Consider the following 25077-nt stretch of genomic DNA (forward strand, 5'->3'; position numbering starts at 1 on the left):
TTGTTAATATGAATTCTGTGGAGTAGTTAAAAAATACGTTTTAATGACTTCAACCTAAGTGTATGTAAACTACTGACTTAAAATAGACTTTCAAAAAACATGTCTGATCGGTGACCCTAAACCAGCCTAATAAATCAGGTCTTCCTTAAAGGAATATTCACACCATTTGACTTGCCCCTCCTTTTCTTAAAGAAAAGCAAAAATCGAGTTACAGTGAGGCACTAACAATGGAAGTGAATGGGGCCAATTTTGGAGGGTTTAAAAGGTAGAAATGTGAAGCTTATAATTTTATGAAAGCACTTACATTAATTCTTCTGTTAAAACTCATGTAGTATTTGAGCTGTTAAGTTGTTTAAATCATCATGTTACAGTCGTTTTAGGGTTTGTTGACATTACATCATCATGACAAAGCAGTTGTAAAATAGGCTATAACTTTACACAGAAAAAGTTAGTAAGTGATTTTATCACACTAAAATCATGTTTATCATATTGTTTATGTCTTTGTGGCTATAAGTTTTCAGAAGTATTTTAATGATCAAAAATTGGCCCCCATTCACTTCCATCATAAGTGCTTCACTGTAACCCAGATTTCTGCTTTTTTTTTTTTTTTAAAGGAGGGGCAAGTCAAATTACATTTTTGTGGTAATCGATATTTCAATAAATGCTGTCGATTGAGCTTAACATGCATTGAACCTGGAATATTACTTTAAGACAGACTAGTTTTTCTGGCAACCCAGTGGTTAGTCAATTTAAAAAATATGTAATTTTGCAAATCCCTATTTCAGTTATGTTTGTTCTAACACACATGCATGATGTCATTTTCCTCAGAAGAAAGGGGTGAAGCGGAAAGCAGACACCACCACGCCCACAACCTGTGCAATCAATGCCAGCAGAAGTGAGTCTCCCACTGCAATGTTGGAGTCCAAACACAGTAAAGTCATTTCCAGACGAGAGAGCACTGGTCGACCCATCAAACCTCCCAAAAAGGACCTGGAAGATGGGGACGTCCAACAGCAAGGCAACAAGAAAAACAAACTCAATGATCATCTCAAATACTGTGACATTATCCTCAAAGAGATGCTTTCCAAGAAACATGCAGCTTATGCCTGGCCCTTCTACAAGCCTGTTGATGCAGAAGCCCTGGAGCTTCATGACTATCATGAAATCATCAAGCAACCAATGGACCTTAGCACTGTCAAAGTATGACCTGAGATTTCACCTTGCAAAGACAAACGTCCTTCGTTATTTCAAGTATTTATAAAGAATGGGAACTTTTCCTTGATTTAATTTATGATATGGATAAGTTTTATAGGCCTGGAAGAGTCATATAAAGCTTTATAGTGTACATTCATTTTTCTAGTTTTGCTGTGCTATAAAAATATTTCCTCAGCTAAATATTACTTTCATGTGGAGCATGTGTAGAGTAAAACTTGCTTGCAAGACATAGTGGTTCTTTTGGGTCAGTTCTTTTCAATTATTTGATCTAAACGTTTCATTATCATTGATTCGGAATGAATCAAAATAGTAAAAAAATCAAGTAATCAAGAACGACTGGAAAGGTAATGGAAATTTGTTGGTCAACATAGGTTAGGAATCCTGATATGATGGTTAATTGTCATTTATTTCTTTGTACATGTGAATCAGGCTAAAAATTATTTGATGCCCAGTCTTAAAATTGCATTATATATCTTTCAAACTAAAATATTTTATACCATGCCTATATTTCAGAAAAAGATGGATGGCCGAGAATACCAAGATGCCCAAAGCTTTGCAGCAGATGTTCGGTTAATGTTCTCAAATTGTTACAAGTACAACCCTCCTGATCACGAGGTTGTTGCCATGGCGAGAAAACTACAGGTGCAAACGTTTAAAATGAGAGCCATTGTGGCCCTAAATGACTCATAAATCTTTAGACCTCACCATCCAATTTTGTTGTGTCCTACAGGATGTGTTTGAGATGAAATTTGCTAAGATGCCTGATGAACCTGCTGAGCCGTCCTCCCCTAATGCAGTATCAGCCACAGCGGTGGTGAGCAAGAGCACCGGCAGCAGTGAGAGCAGCGCAGACTCTTCCAGTTCCAGCTCGGATTCAGAGGAGGAGCGGGCCACCAGGCTGGCCGAGCTGCAGGAACAGGTGAGTGGCAAACAGGTTGGTGTCACCACTGAGGACCAAGATCCAAACCAAGGGTGGAGAGACCGGCAGAGGCCACACCCACCCCCTCCCCCACATTCACCACCTCATCGCTCTGACTGCTTGTGTCAGAGTCATTTGGAATGTTTGGACTTTTTTCTTAATCTCTCTTATTAATGTTTTAGACAAGCTCTGAATAACTGCCCATTTTTACCATGGACTGAAAGTTTAACCCTCTACCGCCTCTTTGCCAATTTGTGTTGGCATCTTGGTATATGTTGACTTGCATGCTGTTAGATTTAAGATGATTGTTTCTTAAATCTGTATCACTCAGTGTCACACTAAGTGATTGTCATTTGATTGTAAGTAATCTGCTCTTATCGTGACGTAGTCTGTTATAGTATTCTAACGTTAAAATGCATATTTGAGAGTGATTATATTGTCCCCTGATTTCACTTTGGCTTTTTTACCAGCAATTCGTTGTGGAGCACCCCAATGGTAACAGGGCGGGGACAAAAAACGGGTGTGCCAAACGTTTTCAGGTGAATTATATTTTTACTTCCCGGTCCCCCACCCCACTAACTCCTCCATTTTTTTTAGTAGCCTCTTCTTAATTGAGCGGTAGAGGGTTAAGTGGTGCTTTTTGGGGTGTATTTGAGCTGGGCATCTTCCTCAAGTGAGCTTGCTTTGTCACTCAGCTAATCTGTTGGCTGTGTTTCACTCTCTGCTTTTTCAATGACATTGATTGACATGTTTATCAGTGAGAATCTAAATTGTTGAATGGGATGCGGTCTCCAGTGCTTTCAAATCATGTAAAGAGTCTTCTTTCTTCCTTTAAAGGTGCTCCAACTGCGAGAATGTTGTTGTTTTTGTGGAATTCTTAATAGATTGCTGAAGACCAATATATTAATGTGTTTTCAGTGTTAAAATACTAATATCTTAAATCCCAGCTTAATATGCAGAGACAAGTAAAAGTAAGCCATTTGTAGGACCAACCTTATGGTTTGGTGTGGGAAACCTTGTTGTTATTTTTCCTATTCTGATTGGTGATGCTAATGGCACAGGAATTACACCCTTCATCTTTAAATATAATTTTTTTTACATTATGGTCATCATGTTAATAAAAAATCTAAAGATCTAAAGGCTAGAATAGTGATGTGCAAAATAAGTGTCCATTGCAAATGGCTTTTTTTCTGGGGAGAGAATTTCCATGAAAAATTGGGTGATTTTGTATAGGCCACAAATTTAATTAATTATCCTCTAAAAACTTTTCCCTCAATCACCAGTCCTATCATTCGTCCTTGCACATGCAGCTAAGATCCTAGTCTTTAACATTTAGTAACGATGCCCCAACACTTGCTAACCATTTCCTTCACCTTCCTCCTCAGCTGAAGGCTGTTCATGAACAGCTGGCCGCTCTGTCACAGGGTCCTGTAAGCAAACCAAAGAAAAAGAAAGAGAAGAAAGACAAAGAGAAGAAGAAAAAAGACAAAGAGAAGGACAAAGACAAAATCAAGGTCAAGGCAGAAGATGAAAAAAAGGCCAAGTCGTCACAACAGATTAAGCCCCCTCAGCAGAAAAAGACCTCTGCGCGGAAACCCAACAGCACATCCACTACAAGGTAAGCTTCTTTTCCTGAGTTTAAAACTAAATCTATGGCATTTTGTAGGTTTTATTTCTGATTTTAGTGGTCGATCAATATGGGAATTTCAATGGTCAAATGTCGAAATCTAGTGAGCTTCCGAAAACATGGCTGATATTAAGCATGCATACTATATAATATGTTATAGTACAGTATATTTGTTTAATTGTAATACAGTGTACTAATGTTAATATGTTTTGTAATACAATACAATTTAAAGTAATATTCCAGGTTTAACTCACAAGCTTAAAACAGGTTAACTCACAAGCTTAAAACAGTCAATTACCATAGAAAATACTTTAGACTTGCCCCTCAGTTTGAAAAAGCAGACATAAACTTTTGACAGGTTGACAATTTTGCACTTACAATGGAGGTACAATAGAAGTAGACTTCCTTTGTAAATAGGTAGTGAACGGCCAATATGTTGGGCATGTCAAATAAAATATATATATATATATATATATATATAATATATTTATTTATTTTTATCCCCAATTTGCAATGCCCAATTCCCACTACTTAATAGGTCCTCGTGGTGGTGCATTTACTCACCTCAATCTGGGTGGCAGACGGCAAGCCTCAGTTGCTCCGCTTCTGAGACAATCCGTGCATCTTGTCACGTGGCTCGTTGTGCATTGCTCCACAGAGACTCCCAGCATGCGGAGGCTAATGCTACTCGCGTGATACTATAGCAAACTATAGTTTTGGCAAGTTGTTTATGAGATCTACTTTGTGCATGACACGAGTACATTTTCCAACAATTGTTTACAGACAGATTGTTTCACTTTTAATTGACTATATCACAATTCCAGTGGGTCAGAAGTTTACATTAACCAAGTTAATTGTCCCTTTAAGCAGCTTGGAAAATTCCAGAAAATGATGTCATGACTTTAGAAAATTAGTTTCTGATAGGCATCAATTGGAGGTGTACCTGTGGATGTATTTTAAGGCCAACCTTCAAACTCATCGCCTCTTTGCTTGACATCATTGGAAAATCTAACTAAATCAGCCAAGACCTCAGAAAAAAAAACACTTGTGGACATCCACATGTCTGGTTCATCCTTGGGAGAAATTTCCAAATACTTGAAGGTACCACGTTCATCTGTACAAACAACAGTACGCAAGTATAAGAATACAATTTTTGCCCTAATATCAAAGGTCTTACTAGAAAAAAGAAATTATGATCCAACATGAATTTTCTTGATAAAAAAATATGATTGTGTCTGGTAACATGTGCATGTAAAATGGCTAGAAATAGCATTTTAACTTGGCGTAAAGCTGACAATTTACACAAGGTTTATTTCTATTTCTTCTGCTTCAAACTTACTTCAAACTTACGAAGTTTGTTCGAACCTTGTGAAAATGCTGGAGGAAACAGGTAGACAAGTATCTACATCCACAGTAAAACGAGTCCTATATCGGCATAACCTGAAAGGCTGCCCAGCAAGGAAGAAGACACTGCTCCAAAACCACCATTAAAAAAAGCCAGACTACAGTTTGCAAGTGCACATGGGGACAAGATTATACTCTTTGGAGAAATGTCCTCTGGTCTGATGAAACAAAAATTGAACTGTTTGGCTATAATTACCATCTTTATGTTTGTAGTAAAAAGCATGGGGGTGGCGGCATCATGTGGTGGGGGTGCTTTGCTGCAGGAGGGACTGGTGCACTTCACAAAATAGATGGCATCATGAGGAAGGAAAATGATGTGGATATATTGAAGCAACATCTAAAAGACTCAAATGGGTCTTTCAGATGGACAATGACCCCAAGCATACATCCAAAGTTGTGGCAAAATGGCTTAAGGACAACAAAGTCAAGGTATTGGAGTGGTCATCACAAAGCCCCGACCTCAATCCGATAGAAAATTTGTGGGCAGAACTGAAAAAGTGTGTGTGAGGCCTACAAACCTACCTCAGTTACACCAGTTCTGTCTGGAGGAATGGGCCAAAATTCCAGCAACTTATTGTGAGAAGCTTGTGGAAGGCTTCCCAAAACATTTGACCGAAGTTAAACAATTTAAAGGCAATGCTATCAAATAATAACAAAGTGTATGTAAACCTCTGACCCACTGGGAATATGATGAAAGAATATAAAAGCTCAATATAAATTCTCTCAGACAGGAATTGTTTTCTATGATTAAATGTAAGGAATTGTGAAAATGGTGTATGTAAACTTTTGACTTCAACTGTACATAGTTAAAACAGCAAATTCTTCTAAAAGCAATTAAATAAAATTTATTTTAGTTATACTATGAAGATTTAAATGCAACAGTTTTTTGTTAATTTTAGTTCATGTTAATTTCATCATACAGTGCACTAATAAATTGTTTAAATCAAAAGTTGTACATTTTAACATTAGTTAATGCATTATGAACTAGCATGAACTAACAATGCACAATTGTATTATATTAACCAATATTAACAAAGATTAATTAATGCTGTAAAAATATATGTGGTTGTTAGTTCATGATACCTAATACATTAACTAATGTTAACGAATGGAACCTTATTGTAAAGTGTTACTGATATAAACACCTGATTTGTTGGATGTAACAAACATTTTGGATCTTTCAATCTCAATTTACCAATTCCATTTTGTGTATGGAGCTAAGATTATTAAGCAACCAACGTACAAACTTCAACTCCAATACACAGGCAACCGAAAAAGGGGGGCAAACCTGTCCCGGTAAACTATGAGTCTGACGAGGAGGAGTCGCTTCCCATGTCTTACGACGAGAAGCGACAACTCAGCTTGGATATCAACCGGTTGCCGGGTGAGAAACTGGGCCGTGTGGTCCACATCATCCAATCGCGTGAGCCGTCACTCCGAGACTCCAACCCAGACGAGATCGAAATCGACTTCGAAACGCTTAAGCCGTCCACATTGCGTGAGCTTGAACGATACGTCAAATCCTGTTTACAGAAAAAGCAACGCAAACCTTTACGTAAGTGCCCTTCTTGTATTTCACCAAAGATGTGTTGTCAGATTGTAAATGCTATTTTAGGCTTATTTCAATATTCTACAGACAAGCAACTCTATTCTCTTGCCTGGTCATTTTGCTCTAAATGCTGAAATGGGCTGTGCTATTTCCTCCTCTGAGCTGGGAGCACTCACCTTCTCCACTGTGTTGCATGATTTTTGGTGGATTACCTTACATGTGCTTTTCTCATTATTAATAACCTTCAAGTGAAGCCTTACGCGTTTGAGTACATCAGTATACAATAGATTCATCTTCGCAAAATGATGTCACCGTGAAAACAAAATAGTGTATTAATCCCCTTAATTGTCCACAGTGTACACTTAAATATTATGTACACTGCGGTACACTTACATCTGCTAATAAAAGATTTTCTACTTTGGAGTTTATAAACTAGTGTAGTAGAGTGCTTTTTGCTGCTTGTTGCCACGGCGGTGGGCTCTGAGGGCAACCCGTGACTCACTGGTCGCCGCTGTGTGTCTCCTGCAGCGGGCACTGGGAAAAAGAGTGCCAAGTCTAAAGAGGAACTGGTTCAGGAAAAGAAGAAAGAGTTAGAAAAGAGGCTACAGGACGTGAGCGGACAACTGAACCACAACAAGAAACCACCCAAAAAAGGTACCTATGTGGTAGTGTGCTGATGTGAGCAGACAGGTGACCAGAAGGGGTGGATTTAAGAGGGCAGGATGAGAAAATGCAGATAAGGATAGGCTTGATTTTATTTTGACGTATTCCCTTTGCATCAACATATAATTTGGTTTGTGCTTCACTAATTTGACTAACTGGATTTAAGGGCTTCTGCTTGCCCTTCATTTTAGCCTTTCATTCATATGCTATTCATGCATTGAAGAAAAAATAGGATTTGTATTAAGAGTAACAGATGATGTAAAATGCAAAAGGAGCTAATATCTGATGAATGTGGTTTGTTTGTGCTGTAACTAACTGACTTCACTGACTTGATGTCAGCTGCTTTGGTGGGCACTTAATGTATTTTGTCATTTCAAGATCAGTTCTTTGCTTTCTTTCTGCATGTCTTCCGTTTGTCATGATACACAATTGCAAGTGTGGGTAAGGTTCTTGGGGCGTTTGTTAAGGGTTCAAATCTATCCATGTAGGGACATAGGCTTTTGTTAAGTTACTCGAAATTAATTTGTGTAAAATGTGTATATTCAGTGTTTTTGAACATGTATATTGAACCTCGCAATCACTTCTCTTCTCTGTTCCCAGCAGAGAAGGCGGGGTCAGCGCAGGGGGGCGGGCCATCTCGGCTGAGTGGCAGCAGCAGTTCTTCTGATTCGGGCAGCAGCAGCTCCAGTGGCTCCAGCTCGGAGAGCAGTGACTCAGACTGAACTCACATCAGCTTGTCACGTACTTCAAACTCCTCTTATTTTCTAACGAGTAGTGTGTGTTGTCATGAATATTATCTCTCTGAAGGCCTGTTTTATAAAGAGCTAGAAGCATTGCAGATAGCAGAGGATATTTTAAAATAGTTTGTAGAATGCTCCTGGCTCAGACAAAGAGGAGAATGGCAATAGTTTTAAGGTTATTTTGATTGCCCTTAAAGGGAAATGGCTGGTATCACCAGAGGAAAAAAAAAGACAAAAATACTTTTTTCTTTTTTTTTTCTTTTTTTTTTTTTATAAATATGTCAGTTGTGGAGGTGAAACAAACGGGTGTGTGTGTTTGTGTTCAGGTTGCTGCTCGTTAGATCCATACTGAAAACATTCATTAGTGGAAAAACTGTCAAATGCCTGGCTGCATTTTACTAATTGAGTAGCTACACAAGATTTCAATGTTTGAACGAAAAAAGAAAAAAAAAAACCTGATCAACTCTTTTTAACTCTGGTGTGATTGTCATGTTAGTAGAACTTTTTAACTCATTCCACATTAATTTTTCAGACTATGATAATACTTTTGCTGTTACCATTTTTAAAAGGATCTATTTATTTTTGTTTTATCCAAAAAGGCACAAAGTCGCTCGCTCATGTTTCAACATGCTGTCTTTACAGAAATGTTTCTTGACCTGTTTAAATGTAAGACATCTGACTCAACATAACTCTCTAGGCAGTACTAGGCAGTGTCTGTCGACCCTGTTGTCAGTATTGTTATAAAATCCTTTGTATTGAGAGGCTTAAGCATTGTTTGCAGTCATTTTAGCTATTCCAACACTGTACATTTTCACTTCCGGTGCTCTCAGCTCAGTATTTGTTGTAGAATTTTGTTTATTAATCTGTACTATACACTTTTTTTTTTTTTGGTTTGTTTTATATTTGGATTGTGTTTTGTCCTTTATATTTATATAGGCAAGTGTCTCTTTTCCTACTTTCTGTCTAGAAATGCCTAATTTTTTATCATGTCCACTCATAGGACAATCAAAGTTTTGAATTAAGTTCAGTCTGTATGATTTGCAGGTATTTTAGAGTGGTTGAGTACATTCAGAAAGGCCATTATGGCAAAATGCATTCAGACGTTCATAAACACATTGGAATAAACAACCCTCTATAAAACTCCTGTATGGGGAAACAAAATGAAAAATAATAGCTCTCTTTGGAAAGTAGAAACACGGAGAGGATTCCTCGGTAAAGAAAATCAGGGAAGTTCCCTTTGTGAAGACTTCAATCAGCAGTGCTAGATAAAACTTCAGAAGGATGTGTTTGACAGTAGCTGTTATTAGTTCAAAGTATTACAACTTATGTATGTTCTCAATTTTAGTAATAACTTTTATTTTACTTATGTTTTTTTCACTCAAATGGTGTATTGAAACATTCAAAAGGTACAAACATTCAAAGGTACCTAAACACTTCACAAAACATGCTATTTTCTTGTCATATATTCAGAAAAGTTTATTTGGAAATGACCATGACTGATAATCTTTATAAAAAATGTATGTATTAGATGTTGTTTTTCTTTTTGTGGCTGCAGTAATGCCACTCATAAGTTTTGTGGCATTAATGTCATGCAGAGCCTCAAATTTAAATCTCAACCCATTAAATTCATTGGTTGTGTTCTTGTTAAGTTTAGTTAACAAGTGGTCTTGCCTTAAGTTTATTTGGCGTATTAAAAGTAAAATGGGTCTGGTATAGCTAATCATGTTGAAATCAATGTATAGGTTTTTCTTTTATCAAAAGAACACAAAAAAACATCAATCTTTATGTAAAATGACTTAAAGGGTAGTCTTATATGTAGGATGCATTTGTTTTTTTTTATTATTACCACTGTATTGCATTACATGTTCAATCTCCGCATTTATTTGTGACTAATTTACCATGTCTCTAAAATAACTAATTTGTGTTACAGCTTCATTTACTCAATTCCTCCAGCAGAAGTAAATCTGGGGTTCTTCAAAGAGAAAAGGTTGCAGACAGAGATATAAAGATACATAGGATCTATAATTACAGATATAAACGTATATTCACTACTTGGCAATTCTGTCTTGGGTTTGAATATTTTAGGGGGTTTTTTTATGAGAGAAAAAAACATTTGTGTATTGCATGCCAATTTACAATATATTTCTTAAACTTTTTGAGCAGTTTATAACATGTAAATATCATTCTTTGGAGTAAAACGTTTAAATTGGTAGCTCTACATGAATGTTAAGTTCGGCAAGTTGATAAGTATGTTTTGGGACAGATTTACATGGTAATATCTGATGTATAAACTAATCTGAGATTTGGACACTGAGCCCGCTCATTTTTCATAAATAAATCACAAAAACCTACAGTGGTGTCTATTTACTACCTAGGTAGATTCATTTTAGAGTACTTGTGTTTATAGTTATATTTGTGTAGACCTTAAATAGTGCATAATCCTAAATCTGCTTATTGAGGGGAAAGTGGTAGTTGAAGTCTTTCGATTCTTGGCAACTGAAAAGGAAGCCACTTCTTCCATCGTGTTGTGGCACATTTCAAATGTCAATAAAAATAAATACTGCAATGCATTATTCTGGAAGCTCAATGTAAATGCCAGATTAAAATGACGTGTGGCCAGATTTACAGTAACAATCAGATGAGTTCCCCTTTGTGAAAAGAGAATAATCCGTGACAAAAAAAAAACTACAACATAACAGCACACATTCGGGACTGTCCAGTGCTGTCAGTGTCTTTCCGTTTTGTCCCATATCACAACTCCTTGGTTGCCATAATGGCTAAAACAAATGCAACTGCGGCTCAGGTAGGCCTAGTTGTTTGGAGGCGCTTTTTCCAGCTCTAGCTGTTGCCAAATAAACAGCACGGTCTTCTGTGTAATCGGGCAGCTGTCCAGAATTGATAAACCTTTCACAATTTTCGTGTGAAAATTCAAGATAGGACAGCGGCTACACAAACTCAACCAACGGCGTCCGTTTTGAATGCAAGACCGACTGAAACTAAGTGCAGTTTGATGGTTCCGACAGACTGTAATCAATTTGTCTAGCTCTTCCTTGAGCAAGATTTAATTCTACTTTTAGTTATGCAATTAAATAAAGTATTTTACGAATGCGATCATGCACTTTTATTATTATTATTTTTTTTTTAAAGAGAAAACAAACTTTGACATTTAAACTCTGCCTCTTAGGATTGGGTTAGGCCTACTTATGCGGTTATATTCCGCATACAATAAGTCGCTTTGGATAAAAACATCTAAACGTAAACAATCACCTACTCTAAATAATGCAATATTAAATAAACGGCATTATCTGAAATAAATAAACAATGCACCATCAATTAAAAAGGGCAAGTTATTCAGAGATATAAATATTTTTTTATTTCAAAGCAGTGAGAAAGCTAAATAAAAGAATGAAGTTCTTCATCTGACATAAAACGTAAGATAATAAGCCTCTTTTGTATGTGGCAAGATGAGGATGCCTGGTCCACCATTGAGTTGAGAAAATATAAAAGTAATGCAGCAGTTAATTAAAATTGACTGTAACGATTATTGGGACAAGAACTAGTTTCTGTGGATGGTGGATTTTGAGGATTTTGTATTCATTTCTTCTTAGGACCAGCATCAAGGGGCTGCCCAATTTCCTTTCCACGCAACTTTAGGCCTGAAATAAAATGGAAAATGTGACAAATAAATGATACACAATATTGCACGTTCTCCTCAAGCAAAAACTTAACATTTTATTTTAAGGTGCACTATCTTAAGCCAGCGCCACACTAGCAGACTCCAAACAACTCCATTTTGCTTTCAAAAATGCCGACTGTATTGCTGAGACCTCACTCTCTTCGGTTGGAGGTATAACACCCAATTAACAATGGTGAAGTGCTGACAGCCATACCAGCTTACTGCAACTTTCTGATTCCCTGTCACAAGGAGCTTGCCGAAATAACAACAGGAGTACAGCGGGAACATAAACATCAGTAATGGATTGATTTAGGATGTTTTCATACCTGTAGCTTGATTGGTTCCAGAACAGGGGATACAAAAGTTACAATGTTATACTTTCACAAGGTTTTATCTTAAAACAGACCAAAACTGTAAAAAATCCATTATTATCCGTCATCAGCTCTCTCCTCTGCTCGTACAGTGGGTACGGAAAGTATTCAGACCCCCTTAAATTTTTCACTCTTTGTTATATTGCAGCCATTTGCTAAAATAATTTAAGTTCATTTTTTTTCCTCATTATTGTACACACAGCACCCCATATTGACAGAAAAACACAGAATTGTTGACATTTTTGCACATTTATTAAAAAAGAAAAACTGAAATATCACATGGTCCTAAGTATTCAGACCCTTTGCTGTGACACTCATATATTTAACTCAGGTTCTGTCCATTTCTTCTGATCATCCTTGAGATGGTTCTACACCTTCAATTGAGTCCAGCTGTGTTTGATTATACTGATTGGACTTGATTAGGAAAGCCACACACCTGTCTATATAAGACCTTACAGCTCACAGTGCATGTCAGAGCAAATGAGAATCATGAGGTCAAAGGAACTGCCTGAAGAGATCAGAGACAGAGTTGTGGCAAGGCACAGATCTGGCCAAGGTTACAAAAACATTTTTGCTGCCCTTAAGGTTCATAAGAGCACAGTGGCCTCCATAATCCTTAAGTGGAAGACGTTTGGGACAACCAGAACCCTTCCTAGAGCTGGCTGTCCGGCCAAACTGAGCTATCGGGGGAGAAGAGCCTTGGTGAGAGAGGTAAAGAAGAACCCAAAGATCACTGTGGCTGAGCTCCAGAGATGCAGTCGGGAGATGGGAGAAAGTTGTAGTAAGTCAACCATCACTGCAGCCATCCACCAGTCGGGCTTTATGGCAGAGTGGTCCGATGGAAGCCTCTCCTCAGTGCAAGACACATGAAAGCCTGCATGGAGTTTGCTAAAAAACACCTGAAGGACTCCCAAGATGGTGATAAATAAGATTCTCTGGTCTGATGAGACCAAGATAGAACTTTTTGGCCTTAATTCTAAGCGGTATGTGTGGAGAAAACCAGGCACTGCTCATCACCTGTCCAATACAGTCTCAACAGTGAAGCATGGTGGTGGCAGCATCATGCTGTGGGGGTGTTTTTCAGCTGCAGGGACAGGACGACTGGTTGCAATCGAGGGAAAGATGAATGCGGCCAAGTACAGGGATATCCTGGACGAAAACCTTCTCCAGAGTGCTCTGGACCTCAGACTGGGTCGAAGGTTCACCTTCCAACAAGACAATGACCCTAAGCACACCGCTAAAATAACGAAGCAGTGGCTTCACAACAACTCTGTGACTGTTCTTGAATGGCCCAGCCAGAGCCCTGACTTAAACCCAATTGAGCATCTCTGGAGGACCTGAAAATGGCTGTCCACCAACGTTTACCATCCAACCTGACAGAACTGGAGAGGATCTGCAAGGAGGAATGGCAGAGGATACCCAAATCCAGATGTGAAAAACTTGTTGCATCTTTCCCAAAAAGACTCATGGCTGTATTAGATCAAAAGGGTGCTTCTACTAAATACTGAACAAAGGGTCTGAATACTTAGGACCATGTGATATTTCAGTTTTTCTTTTTTAATAAATGTGAAAAAATGTGTGTTTTTCTGTCAATATGGGGTGCTGTGTGTACAATAATGAGGAAAAAAAAATGAACTTAAATGATTTTAGCAAATGGCTGCAATATAACAAAGAGTGAAAAATGTAAGGGGGTCTGAATACTTTCCGTACCCGCTGTATATGTAGACCCATAAAAAGTAGAGCCATGTTTTTATCTTTTAAAGTTGATGGCACCATCCTACCAGTGTCTGTTCTGCCGCTTTGCAAAGAGAAAAGTGAGCGTGAAGATCAACCTATTTCTAATGTAGCTGCCAAAAAAGCTATATCAGTGTTCTGAGGATGAATTAGTGACAAGTTGACCTATAGATTTCTTCATCTATGTGGTCTCAGACCAATTGTTTTGGTGCTATTGCTCTATTCATGTATTCCAAACCAAGGGAGAAAACAAGAAGCGATTCATGGAGTAACTTCACCTTGTTAAAATTGCGTGACTGTGTATTAATGCCCTCGAAGCTTGCCATAGAATGTCAATATACAGCTTTCAATGAGTAAAAAAATTATGTTCAAACAGACTGTTGTAGCTCCACTTTCTGATGTCATTGTAATGTAGGAAAAAAAGGCAGGAGTGCAATGAAAATGTTCAGATCAGCTTAAAGGATAGTTCGCCCAAAAATTAAAATTCTCTCATTCACTTACTCTGATGCCATCCCAGATGTGTCTTTATTCAACAGAACACAAATTAAACAAATTTGGAAAATGTTGAAGCTCTGCAGGTCTTTATAATGCAAGTAAACAGGTGCCATCAGGCTGCTGGCTATTTGACGGACCAAAAGGCATATTTGGGCAGCATAAAAGTAATCCACATGACTCCAGTCGATCTTGTCTTCTGTAGCAAACTGATGTTCTAACTTTAAATCGTTGCTTCTGCCCAGCACTTTATTTTTGTTTGAAATGAACTCTCACATGACATTCATTCCTCTGTTGTATACAAAGCACATGCTTCTGACTTCTCACGTTAAAACAATGCCATAGTGCTTACTTCACAGCTTCAACATTTTTCTAAAAATGTTAATTTATGTTCTGCTGAAGAAAAACAGTTATACACATCTGAGATCAGTGTAAGTGAATAATGAGAGAATTTTCATTTTTGGGTGAACTATTTGTTCAATGTCTTGCAAAACTTGACGAGATTTTCTAACCATTTTGATGCATTACTTCCGTTTTAAAAGCCATTAACTAAGCAGGGAGTCCCAACAGTCTAGTGATAGACAAACTCCCGCTCGCAGGCACTAATGCGCACTTAGTCTCCATCCACCTTGCCAGCGATTAGTGAAGCTCACACCTGGAAATCACTGGAAAAATCAGCTAGTGTGGCACTGGTTTTACATAAAAAGTGGTTAGTCATCAAGGTGGGAAAGATCATATGAACAGCCATATTCTACTTGCTGTATCATCCATTATCTGACATTTCTGGTCAAAGAATTAACCATCCACATATGTCAAACCTGTGAATATGGCATTTCTACAATAACCTCAATTAACTTTTGCATGATGCTGCAGCCAACGATAGGCAGCAGCTTAAAGTCCAAGACTACGATCATATCATCAAAACAAACTAAAATTGCTTAGTGCACCTTTCTAACACAGATCTATTTTGTTTTACTTGGGCACCCAAAAGAATCAATCCTTTGATTCTGAGGCATTTGAAAATCAAATCAGGTGAATAGACTCCACTCGAAGGGTATATGTTCAAATTGTGTTTTTTTTTTTCCTGGATCCAGTGTTTCCCATTAATTATCTAGACTGTGGTGGCCCCAGTTTCATAATGAACCAAAAATATTTTTACACTTCTCATAATAACATAAAAGAGCCCTTACATTGTGTTTTGCGTCGTTTCTTTGGCAAAGCATCTCTCACTCCCAGTCAGTACAAAGTGTTGCCAAATTAACTACTTTGTCGCTAGATTTAGCGAGTTTTCAGACACCTTTATTGGCTTTTTTTCCCCAAAAAGCACCTAGCAACAAATCTAGCAATATTTTTTACAAACCTTTGCTACTTTCCATAGAAGAGAGTCGCCAGTGCCCCGTGATCGAGGTCTTGCTCTCCCACCTCAGGCACACCTCTCTCTATGTCTACTCTTTTCAGTGAGTGGCAGGGAGGAGCAGCACATTCAGTTGACCGCATGGCAGCTGACGTGAATGAGCTGCGCATGTGTAAACAGTGTTGCAAAGGACCAATCACTAATCTGTATTGTTTGCTCCTCCTTTTGTTATAATTTAAACAATTGAGTTTGACCATTTAATTTTATTGTTATTCTTCTCATGCACACTACGTTTCCATCCAAGGGTTATTTTGCGACATAAGTTGTAGCGCATCAAAACGTTTGCCGATATAGCTGATGGAAATGCAAATTATATTAAATGAATTGCCAAATGAAAAAAATACTGTTAGGCATATATACTTGCCTTTTCTTTACACAAACAAAAATTAGCCTTACCCTGTTCTGTAGACGAAAAAGGTCTGAATGACATTCTCAGAATGTTCAACACTTTTTTCCAAGAATAGATACAAATATTTGTCCAATGCTGAGTTCACTTTCAGAAGACGAGCTTTTGAACATTTTAAAATCTAAACCTCTTTACCTCGGATCGCATTTGCTGAGCTTCAGAAAATGGAAATTGCATTATGACGCTAAAATTCATTTTAGATGACAATCAAGTTAAGTTGGTCGTTAAACGTTGCTGGACAAATATGCAGAACATAATGCAGTTGTGATGGCAATTCTTTAGATTAGATGATTGTTCAAAATAGCCTACTGAATATCAGAAATGCATCATATGTAAACCCTGATATTACACCGCATACATTTTTCTTTAATAGCTGTGTGCACCGCATATACACATCGATAGATGGTCCTTATACCAAAACCGAAAGTTTACCCCACTACTTGGTGCAGGCTGCCAGCTTGAACAGGGCCATGACTATTCTCTTTCGGTTCGGAGAGTAAGTGGACTAATTTCAGTGAATTGTCTCAATACTCTCCCCATTTTGCAAAGACTTGGGAGGTGGAGAAAAAATTAGGGACCTCTGGGAGGCGAAAGGAACACAATTATCGATAAACACACATTTCTGTATGGAAACAGCTTAAGGGCAGATTTCTTTTGCAATAAACCAAAGCATGATTTCATCACCCACCATTTTTATCGATAAAAGGTCATTTGAATGGAAACGGGCAGAAGACGGCAAATTTAGCTATTTTTTTTTTTTATACACATTTTCACTTTGCCGATAACAAAACACTGTTACTAGGTTAATGTCTAATTACTTACTATCACAGGGGTTTAGATCATTCCCATTTCTGAACTCTCTGAATTCAGATCATTTATTTAGACAAGTCTGTACATTGTAATTTATTTAAACACATAATAAACTTTATTAAACTTATATACACATAATACAAATATAAATACAAATACACAAAGCCTTGGACGTTACACACACATTCAAAAAAAATACCTAACATGTCACACTAACACATCCTCCCAAAAGTATAGAAAAGAATGGGAGTTAATCACTGAATTCAAGGGGTGGCTGAAGCCCTATGTGGACAATTACACAAGGGCTTACTGTCTTTACAGACCCTGACAGAAAAGAAACATCCATTTTGTGATTTGTTACAGTCTTGATTAAATTACTACTAGAGCACAAATGTCTTCATAGATCTAGCCTCTTCATTTTCCTCTCAAAGTGCACCAGATTGATGCATTTAACTTTAAAATGTAAATAAAAAAAAAACAATATCTTACAGGGGTTCGAGGTCCACCCACCACAGTCTCACAAAATCCTGTGGGAAACACTGCTTGATCACTTTAATACAAATTTCTGCAGCATTAACGGCACAAATTCAGACAATAGATTTAAAAAGGACTGCAGCAGCTCGACCGATCAAAGCGAGTCTTTTAGTCCAATAACCATTAGAAAATCCACGTTGTTTTTCAACTCTATGCAGCAATAAGCCTTTCAGCATATCATACAGCTGCTTTCCAGATGGCATCCATACTCTGCCACTATTTTACTTTGGATTAAACTAATAATTAAAATGCCAAATTTGGCACAACAGCTTTCCCAATGTTGAAGGGTAAGGTCCCAATGCAAGTAAATGGGTGCCATCAGGCTGCTGGATGCTTGACGGTCCAAAAGCATAAAAGTAATCGACGCTCCAATCAACAAATTAATGTCTTCTGAACTGAATAAATTCGTTTGTGTAAAAAATAAATCACTAATTAAAACTTTAACTTTTAAAAATTGCTTCCTGCTAGCAGTCATTTGCATCACGTTAAGTGCAATGGCGAAAAGTCGGAAGTGCGCACTTTGTTTACAAAAGAAAATTAGGTAATTTCAAACAGCAATCCAGAGTTAAACAGTAATTTAAAGTTAAAAAAAATTTTAATTATCAATTTGTTTTACACAAACCTTTCGATTTGCTTAAGAAGACATTAATTAAGACATTAAAAGTCATATGGATTACTTTTATGCTGTTTAAATATGCCTCTTGGACAGTCAAACAACCAGCAGCCTGATGGCACCTGTTTACATTGTATGGACAAACGGAGCAGAAATTAGCTTATAAATTTCTTCATTTCTTCATCATGAGAGAATTTTCTTTTGTGTGTGAACTAACCTTTTAAAAGCACATGTCAGCAACCCGATGGAGGTCAAGTAACAGCAAGTTAGCTCCCCAATTTACATCAATAAATAGGTACGTTTAAATGATAAATAGACGGCACTAAAACTTCTCAACCCAGTCTAGGTACTGTACACATTTTTACAGTTCCTTTTAAAAAACATACACAACTTTTACATTAAAACATTATATTAAATCAAATTATATTTAAAAAACAGAATGTATTTTTATTTTTACATGAAATAGGCTAAACCAGAGAGCCTGCATTTTTAAATAGCTAAAATCATCAAACCAAAGTGTGTTGTTTGGACATTTTATTCAGTGTATAAGGTAGTGGGCAATTACAAACTAATAAAAATAAAAAACTCTAAACAAGAACAACTGATGAGTGGTAAAAGGCAATTTCACTCTAGGGAAAATGGTGCTTTGAACATTATTTGCGGTAATACAAGCACATCTGCTCAGCTAACTTCCCTCAAATTCATATAGGATAAGTGCATCTCTTTGGTATGTGCTGTGCACCCATATTTATTTTTATAGGCCTATTTTTTATAGTTTTTAGTCATTCAAGAATGCTTTATATTGTGCTGTTAATAATGAATTAAATTTGCCTGCCATTTTTTGGAAAGAATCAATCTTGGAATCAAATTCCAAAGCCAGAAATCAGAGTTGATCCCAAAATTTCTAGAATCGAACAGCCCTACTTTTTACTCATAAACATTAAGTTTAAGGTATACTTTTATTTTTATAGACACTTCCTGCCTGACTATTGTTCTCTGTATACCGCTACATCTTGCGCACAGTGTGTGATGTGCATTTTGTCATCCACACACACTATGCGCAGGCCAATTTTTCTAGCCACCTGTATGTGCCGGTGTGCAGCATCTGAGCATATGCCTGAGATTGAGTGCACGAGTATCACAAAGCAGTTGATGTGTGTATGCGTAAATGGGAGTATGCTGAAAAGCTAGAATGTGTGAGAGACATAAAAGCAAGTGGACAACCAAAGAATAATTTGGCCTTTACCCCTGCAGCAAATGTGAAATAATCCATTGTAACTGAGAAAGAAGTGATAAAATGTCAATGACAATATCCTACCAATGGCTCGTTCAATCTTCCCCATGACTTGATTGTTGGGGATAGCCTTCCCACATTCATACTCAGCTATGATTTGTGGCTTCTCATTAATTTTCTGGAAGAAACATGACATTGTATTTAGCCAATTGCAAATGATTAAACACATACAGTTGAAGTCAGTAGACAGAAGTTATTAAAACACATTTTTTAACCACTCCACAGATTTAATATTAGCAAACTATGGTTTTGGTAAGTCGTTTAGGACATCTACTTTGTGCATGACATGAGTAATCTTTCCATCAATTGTTTACAGACAGATTGTTTCACTTTTAATTGACAATATCACCATTCCAGTGGGTCAGAAGTTTACATTCACAAAGTTAACTGTGCCTTTAAGCAGCTTGGAAAATTCCAGAAAATGTCATCAAGCCTTCAAACAATTAGCTTCTGATAGGAGGTGTACTGAATTGGAGGTGTACCTGAGGATGTATTTTAAGGCCAAGATTCAAACTCAGTGCCTTTTTGCTATACATAATACTATTCGAATTTTGCAAAGTTTTGCTTTGCTGGCCATATATATGGTGAGATGCATGTTAATCCTGAACACACAAACTAAAACTGGCAATTATAATAGAATGTACTGGGTGGCACTGTTGAGTGTGGACACAAGTTGATCACATTTGTTGAGCAAACAGTTCTGTCAGTACGTTCAGATGGACAGCAGAAAAGGAGGTTATTGTGAGAATGTGGCTTACTGTGAGAAAGCGGTGTTCCTGTTTAAATGTACTGGATAAGCGGTGTACACTTTACTCTCATATATGTGCAGCTCATCAGAAACAGCGTCCATATCGCATTGTAATCGCCGCTGACGCTTCTGTAAACAACAAACATGGTATCCAAGAAAGACTATGCTAGCTGAGGTAAGGGACATTCCATCATTGCGTACAGGGCTCTACAGTGCTTTCACTCGCATTTGCCCCTAAAAATAGATATGCGCGAACTGGAAAAATTATTTACGAGCACAGTGTGCGAATACATTTTACAAACGTTACCCCCCCCTTTTTAAGATATTTGTTTAAAAATTACAAAACCCACATTTTCTGTGATGACACAGTCCAGTCAGAGAGAGAAAGGTGAACATTGGAAAAAAGTAGCGGTATAGGCGACATCGCATTTTATTTTAAGCGAAAAAGAGATGAGGAGAAAGAGGAATTTGGCGAGGGGGATTCGCAAGGTTCAACAAACGAATTCTCTTCACAAGGTTTACCGGAGACAGCTAACGTTAGGGATGCTGAGAGCAAAGCTACGTGACCACAGCTGTCACTTCAACGTCCACTGTAGCCGGTGAAGGGAGAACATATAGATTCAATGCAAATTGTCTCAAAATGTTCCCACGGCTAGAGTTCGAAAACAATGTCATGTTCTGCAAATATTGTAGAGGGCAGAAACAGGTGGACAACTCATCCTTCGTGTCAGGAAACCCGCATCTGAAATAGTGATGGTCATTTGCGAACGAGTCGGCTCTTGTAGGTGAATGTTGGGAGCCGGCTCACATATCAGAATCTATTTATACAAATATAAAAAACAATTAAGATATGAATAATCAAAAGATTTCAAAATAACGAAACAAATAAAATAATATAGGCCTAAATGCTCAAGCGCACACATTAATTCTGACTGTCTGTTCAGACTAAAAGCCTCACCTGTTGTCCCTGTCAATCAGACACGCAGTGTCAACCAATGAACCAAAGATGCGTGAGGGAGGGCGGAGCCAACTTATGTTGTTCAGATTGTATTTGAATTGTTACATTTATATGCACTTTGTTTATACACATTGAAAAGTTATACTTTAAATACACACGTGAAATAACATCCTTCTTTTTTACATTTCAATTTGTGGGATGCTGCAGTTTTGCAAATTATTTATTTTTCTTTGATATGGTGCATTATTCTATTATCAGTAGGCTACTGCCGCTACCTACATGCATATTACGCAGTTTGCGTAGGGCATCAACTCCCTAGGGGGGCACCATCTTACCCTAGGATGGCACCAGAAAGGGCAGACGGTGGACTTACTCGCTCGCTATACGTTATTCAAGGACCGAAAGCAGTTGCGGAACACAGACAATCGCTTCACGCTCATATCACGCGTAGGGCATCAATTTGGCCAGCGGTGGCCCTGTCTATTATGCTGTTCAGACTGTATTCGTTTTGAATGGTTAGATTTATATGCACTTTGTTTATATACAATAAGTTATACTTTAAATGCAAATGTTTAATAGTATTATTATTCTTAACAAATCAATGCATTTTTAATAAATTGTGGTTAAGGTAGAGTGTAATTACATTTAATAATTTAATTCGAATTGTTTTAACAACAATTATGAAAAGAGCCGGAATGCCCATTGCTAATCTGAAAAGAGATAGTGTAGCGAAACATCTCACGGCGGAGAAACCATCAAGCTCGGTGTCAGCAGCCTTGAGGAGGCAAGTGCTGCAGTCTGAGGAGGAGAACAGGAAGCAGCTGAAAATAAAGATAAACTTCACATACTTCATTGTGAAAGAAGAACCTTTCGTCAAATTTGGGCCACTTATCAGACTCCACCACAAAAACCGAGTTTACATGAATCACACATACAGACAATGTGTGGAGATGATCGTTCAAATTGCTGACATAATGAGAGATCACTGGCTGACCTCCAAGTTTGCCAGACGGTCAACATACAAAAGCAGCTGGACAACTGATATCCTTTGATTCTAGTAGGCATGGGTTCAATGTGTGATTTGGGTGGTATGTGCTGTTCCACAGATGTTTGTACCTTAGTACACGCACACACACTCATACACGCCGTATAAATATGTATGTAATAAATTGTTTGTTAATAAACTCAGAATTTAATTTTCACTGTGTTCCTAAATTTCTTTGTGTGCTCCTAAATTTTTTCATTTAGGAGCACATGTACTCCTTGGGAAAAACGTTAGCGTAGAGCCCTGGTGTATAAATGAGCATAGTCTGGTGTATATACTGGTGTGTATAAATGAGTATAGTTTACTGAGCACGTGGATATGCTTGTTTTTCTCAACAAAAACATGACATGAGATCCAATATAAACATGATAACTATTATATGCCAAGTGTTTATATTCATCCTGTATGTTTACTGCGTCAGTCTACTTCTTTTGCGGTTTCTTTTTCATCACATTGTGTGAGCTTAAATGCTTTCATTCTATTCTTTTTTTGCTTTCACGCATTGCTTGTTTACATTTTTATATATATCGATTTTTATGGTGACGCAACCTTTGACTAAAAAAAAATTATTTTACAATGTCTCTCTCATTAATTACCTTCATTTAAATAATAGAATATTTGTTTTTTATGAGCTTAAATATTAGAATACCAAATTATTGATGAATGCTCATCCCTAATCAACATAATCTGAAAAGCTGCCCAGCAAGGAAGAGTCCACTGCTCCAAAACCACAATAAAATAGCCATACTACAGTTTGAAAGTGCATATGGGGACAAAGATCTTACTTTGTTCTGATTACATTTTCTTTATCTGTTTGGCCATAATGACCATCGTTATGTTTGGAGGAAAAAGGGTGAGGCTTGCAAGCCGAAGAACACCATACCAACCGTGAAGCATGGGGGTAGTAGCATCATGTTGTGGGGGTGCTTTGCTGCAGGAGGGACTGGTGCACTTCACAAAATAGATGACATCATGAGGAAGAAAAATGATGTGCATATATTGAAGCAACATCTCAAGACTTCAGCAATGAAGTTAAAGCTTGGTCACAAATCTTCCAAATGAACAATGACCCCAAGCGTACTTCCAATGTTTTGTCAAAATGGCTTAAGGACAACAAAGTCAAGGTATTCGAGTGGGCATCACAAAGCCCTGACCTCGATCTGAAAATGTTTGTGCAGAACTGAAAAAGCGTGAAATTCCAACAATTTATTGTGAGAAGCTTGTGGAAGGCTACCCAAAACATTTGACCCAAGTTAAACAATTGAAAGGTAATGCTATCAAATACTAACAATTGTATGTAAACTTCCGACCCACCGGGAATGTGATTAAATAAAGGCTGAAATAAATCATTATCTCTACTATTATTCTGACATTTCACATTCTTAAAATACAGTAAAGGTCCTAACTGACCTAAAACAGGTAATGTTTTCTGCGTTAAAATGTCAGGAACTGTGATACACTGAGTTTAAATGTATTTGGCGAAGGTGTATGTAAACGTATGACTTTAACTGTACATAGCAAGTACATGGTTTGGAAATACTCACAGTGGCCAGATCTTTCTGGGTGAGGCCCTTATTTTGCCGGCCCTGCTGAATAACCTTACCCACTTCAAGCGGAACTCTCTGGTGGCTGAGCTCCTCTGTCTCTCTATCCAGCTTTGCTGTATTCTTGGTTATAACATGCTGTTTATTCTGCCCAGCAGCCCCTTGAAAGCATAATTTTCCAATGCATTATAATGGAAATATCATAAATGATAATGAGAGAAATATAAACATTTATATTTCTTACATTTCTTAGATGTTTCAACATCCTCGCCCTTCCTCTGGGCAGCTGTTATAGCCTGAAAGATACAAAAATATAATAGGATAATAAACTATATTTCACGTATATTTAGCCTAACTGTTAAGATATAATGATTATGGCTTTCACCACGTTTCGTAAACTAGCTAGCCAAATGAGAAATTATATGATCGTGTTTGTCCAGTAGTTGTTGTCATTAGTCGATATTTCAATCTTTAAGAAACATTGAAAGTATTTTTGATAGGAAATATCTGAAAGCAAGTCAGCCAGCTATTTAGCAGATGGCACTCATTTTACCTGTTTAGACTTTGACTGCGCAGCGGACCCTTTCTTCCTCAAAACAGTCACTGTATCCCAGTCACTCTCTGCCATGCTTTCGAAAATGATTTGTAAAGGTATTTGCTTTTAAAACGACAGGGTGTTACACTTAACTTGTCGAGCTCGCCCCAGCTCTTAATGCAATGAACTAAACCGGATGTACGGAAAATGCGTCACGTACTACATGTTAACAAGACACACACTCTCTCAATTTTCAATTTAAAAGTACTTTATTGGCATGATTGTGTTTACATACAATATTGTCAATGCATTAATACACAAAACAGATAATGACAAGACAAATATAATATAACATAATAATAACAATAATAATAAAACAGTAACAAATAACAATACAAAAATAATTAAAATAAGGTGCCAGGTAATTAATAAAATAAAACTAATAACAATATACACTAAATACAGTAAAATAAACGTTTAACAAGACATTATGAACAAAATAAAAAATACTGTGACTGAAGTACATAAAGGCAGTGATTGGTTTCTGAGGGTGTGCAGCTCACATTATTTTTTTGCTGCAACTGATGCATGATTGTCCTCCCCCAGTAACACCTGCATTTGATCTGTTTCTGCTGAACTGGAAAACTGTGGCATGAGGTTTGAGAGAAAGTATTTATCTCTCACGTGTGTAAATTTCTCACAGTGAAGGAGAAAGTGTGTCTCTGTCTTGACCTCATTAGTAAGTGTTCTTCTCTGAACTCTTTGCATGCAAGGATTTTATGGTGT

At 37.4% G+C, this 25077-nt stretch overlaps 2 protein-coding genes across 9 annotated transcripts in view; one reads left to right on the top strand and one right to left on the bottom strand.

The window, feature by feature from the left end:
• The window catches only part of LOC127642964 (bromodomain-containing protein 3-like), a 23548-nt gene extending 12260 nt beyond the window's left edge, over positions 1-11288 (top strand). Inside the window, exons 6-13 of one of the 8 annotated variants that reach the window (XM_052125442.1) lie at positions 832-1200; positions 1729-1857; positions 1946-2134; positions 2605-2673; positions 3520-3752; positions 6431-6720; positions 7243-7368; positions 7978-11288. In XM_052125442.1, the coding sequence (XP_051981402.1) occupies positions 832-1200; positions 1729-1857; positions 1946-2134; positions 2605-2673; positions 3520-3752; positions 6431-6720; positions 7243-7368; positions 7978-8099 (1527 nt within the window). In that variant the 3' untranslated portion in view covers positions 8100-11288. Of the gene's footprint in view, positions 1-828; positions 1201-1728; positions 1858-1945; positions 2135-2604; positions 2674-3519; positions 3753-6430; positions 6721-7242; positions 7369-7977 lie in introns of all 8 variants that reach the window. The other 7 variants (XM_052125440.1, XM_052125441.1, XM_052125445.1 and 4 more) reach the window with 7 other exon arrangements.
• Positions 11289-11467: 179 nt separating this feature from the next.
• On the bottom strand, positions 11468-24497 carry LOC127642974 (endothelial differentiation-related factor 1 homolog). The gene is made up of 5 exons (XM_052125461.1): positions 24310-24497; positions 24001-24052; positions 23757-23917; positions 19486-19579; positions 11468-11773 (listed from the first exon to the last, which is right to left on the bottom strand). The coding sequence occupies exons 1-5, from the start codon at positions 24382-24384 to the stop codon at positions 11712-11714; spliced, it is 444 nt and encodes a 147-aa protein (XP_051981421.1). The 5' UTR covers positions 24385-24497; the 3' UTR covers positions 11468-11711.
• Between the last annotated feature and the right edge of the window lie 580 nt (positions 24498-25077).

This window comes from Xyrauchen texanus, chromosome 4 (assembly GCF_025860055.1).
Source record: "Xyrauchen texanus isolate HMW12.3.18 chromosome 4, RBS_HiC_50CHRs, whole genome shotgun sequence".
Classification (NCBI taxonomy): Eukaryota; Metazoa; Chordata; class Actinopteri; order Cypriniformes; family Catostomidae; genus Xyrauchen; species Xyrauchen texanus.

Bases quoted from the DNA above. Each gene is read 5' to 3' on its own strand.
- LOC127642974 (XM_052125461.1), bottom strand. From the start codon at position 24,384: ATGGCAGAGAGTGACTGGGATACAGTGACTGTTTTGAGGAAGAAAGGG. The intron at 24,053-24,309 runs GTAAAATGAGTG...TGTATCTTTCAG, and splicing joins CGCAGTCAAAGTCTAAACAG to GCTATAACAGCTGCCCAGAG. The intron at 23,918-24,000 runs GTAAGAAATATA...TATGCTTTCAAG, and splicing joins TGTTGAAACATCTAAGAAAT to GGGCTGCTGGGCAGAATAAA.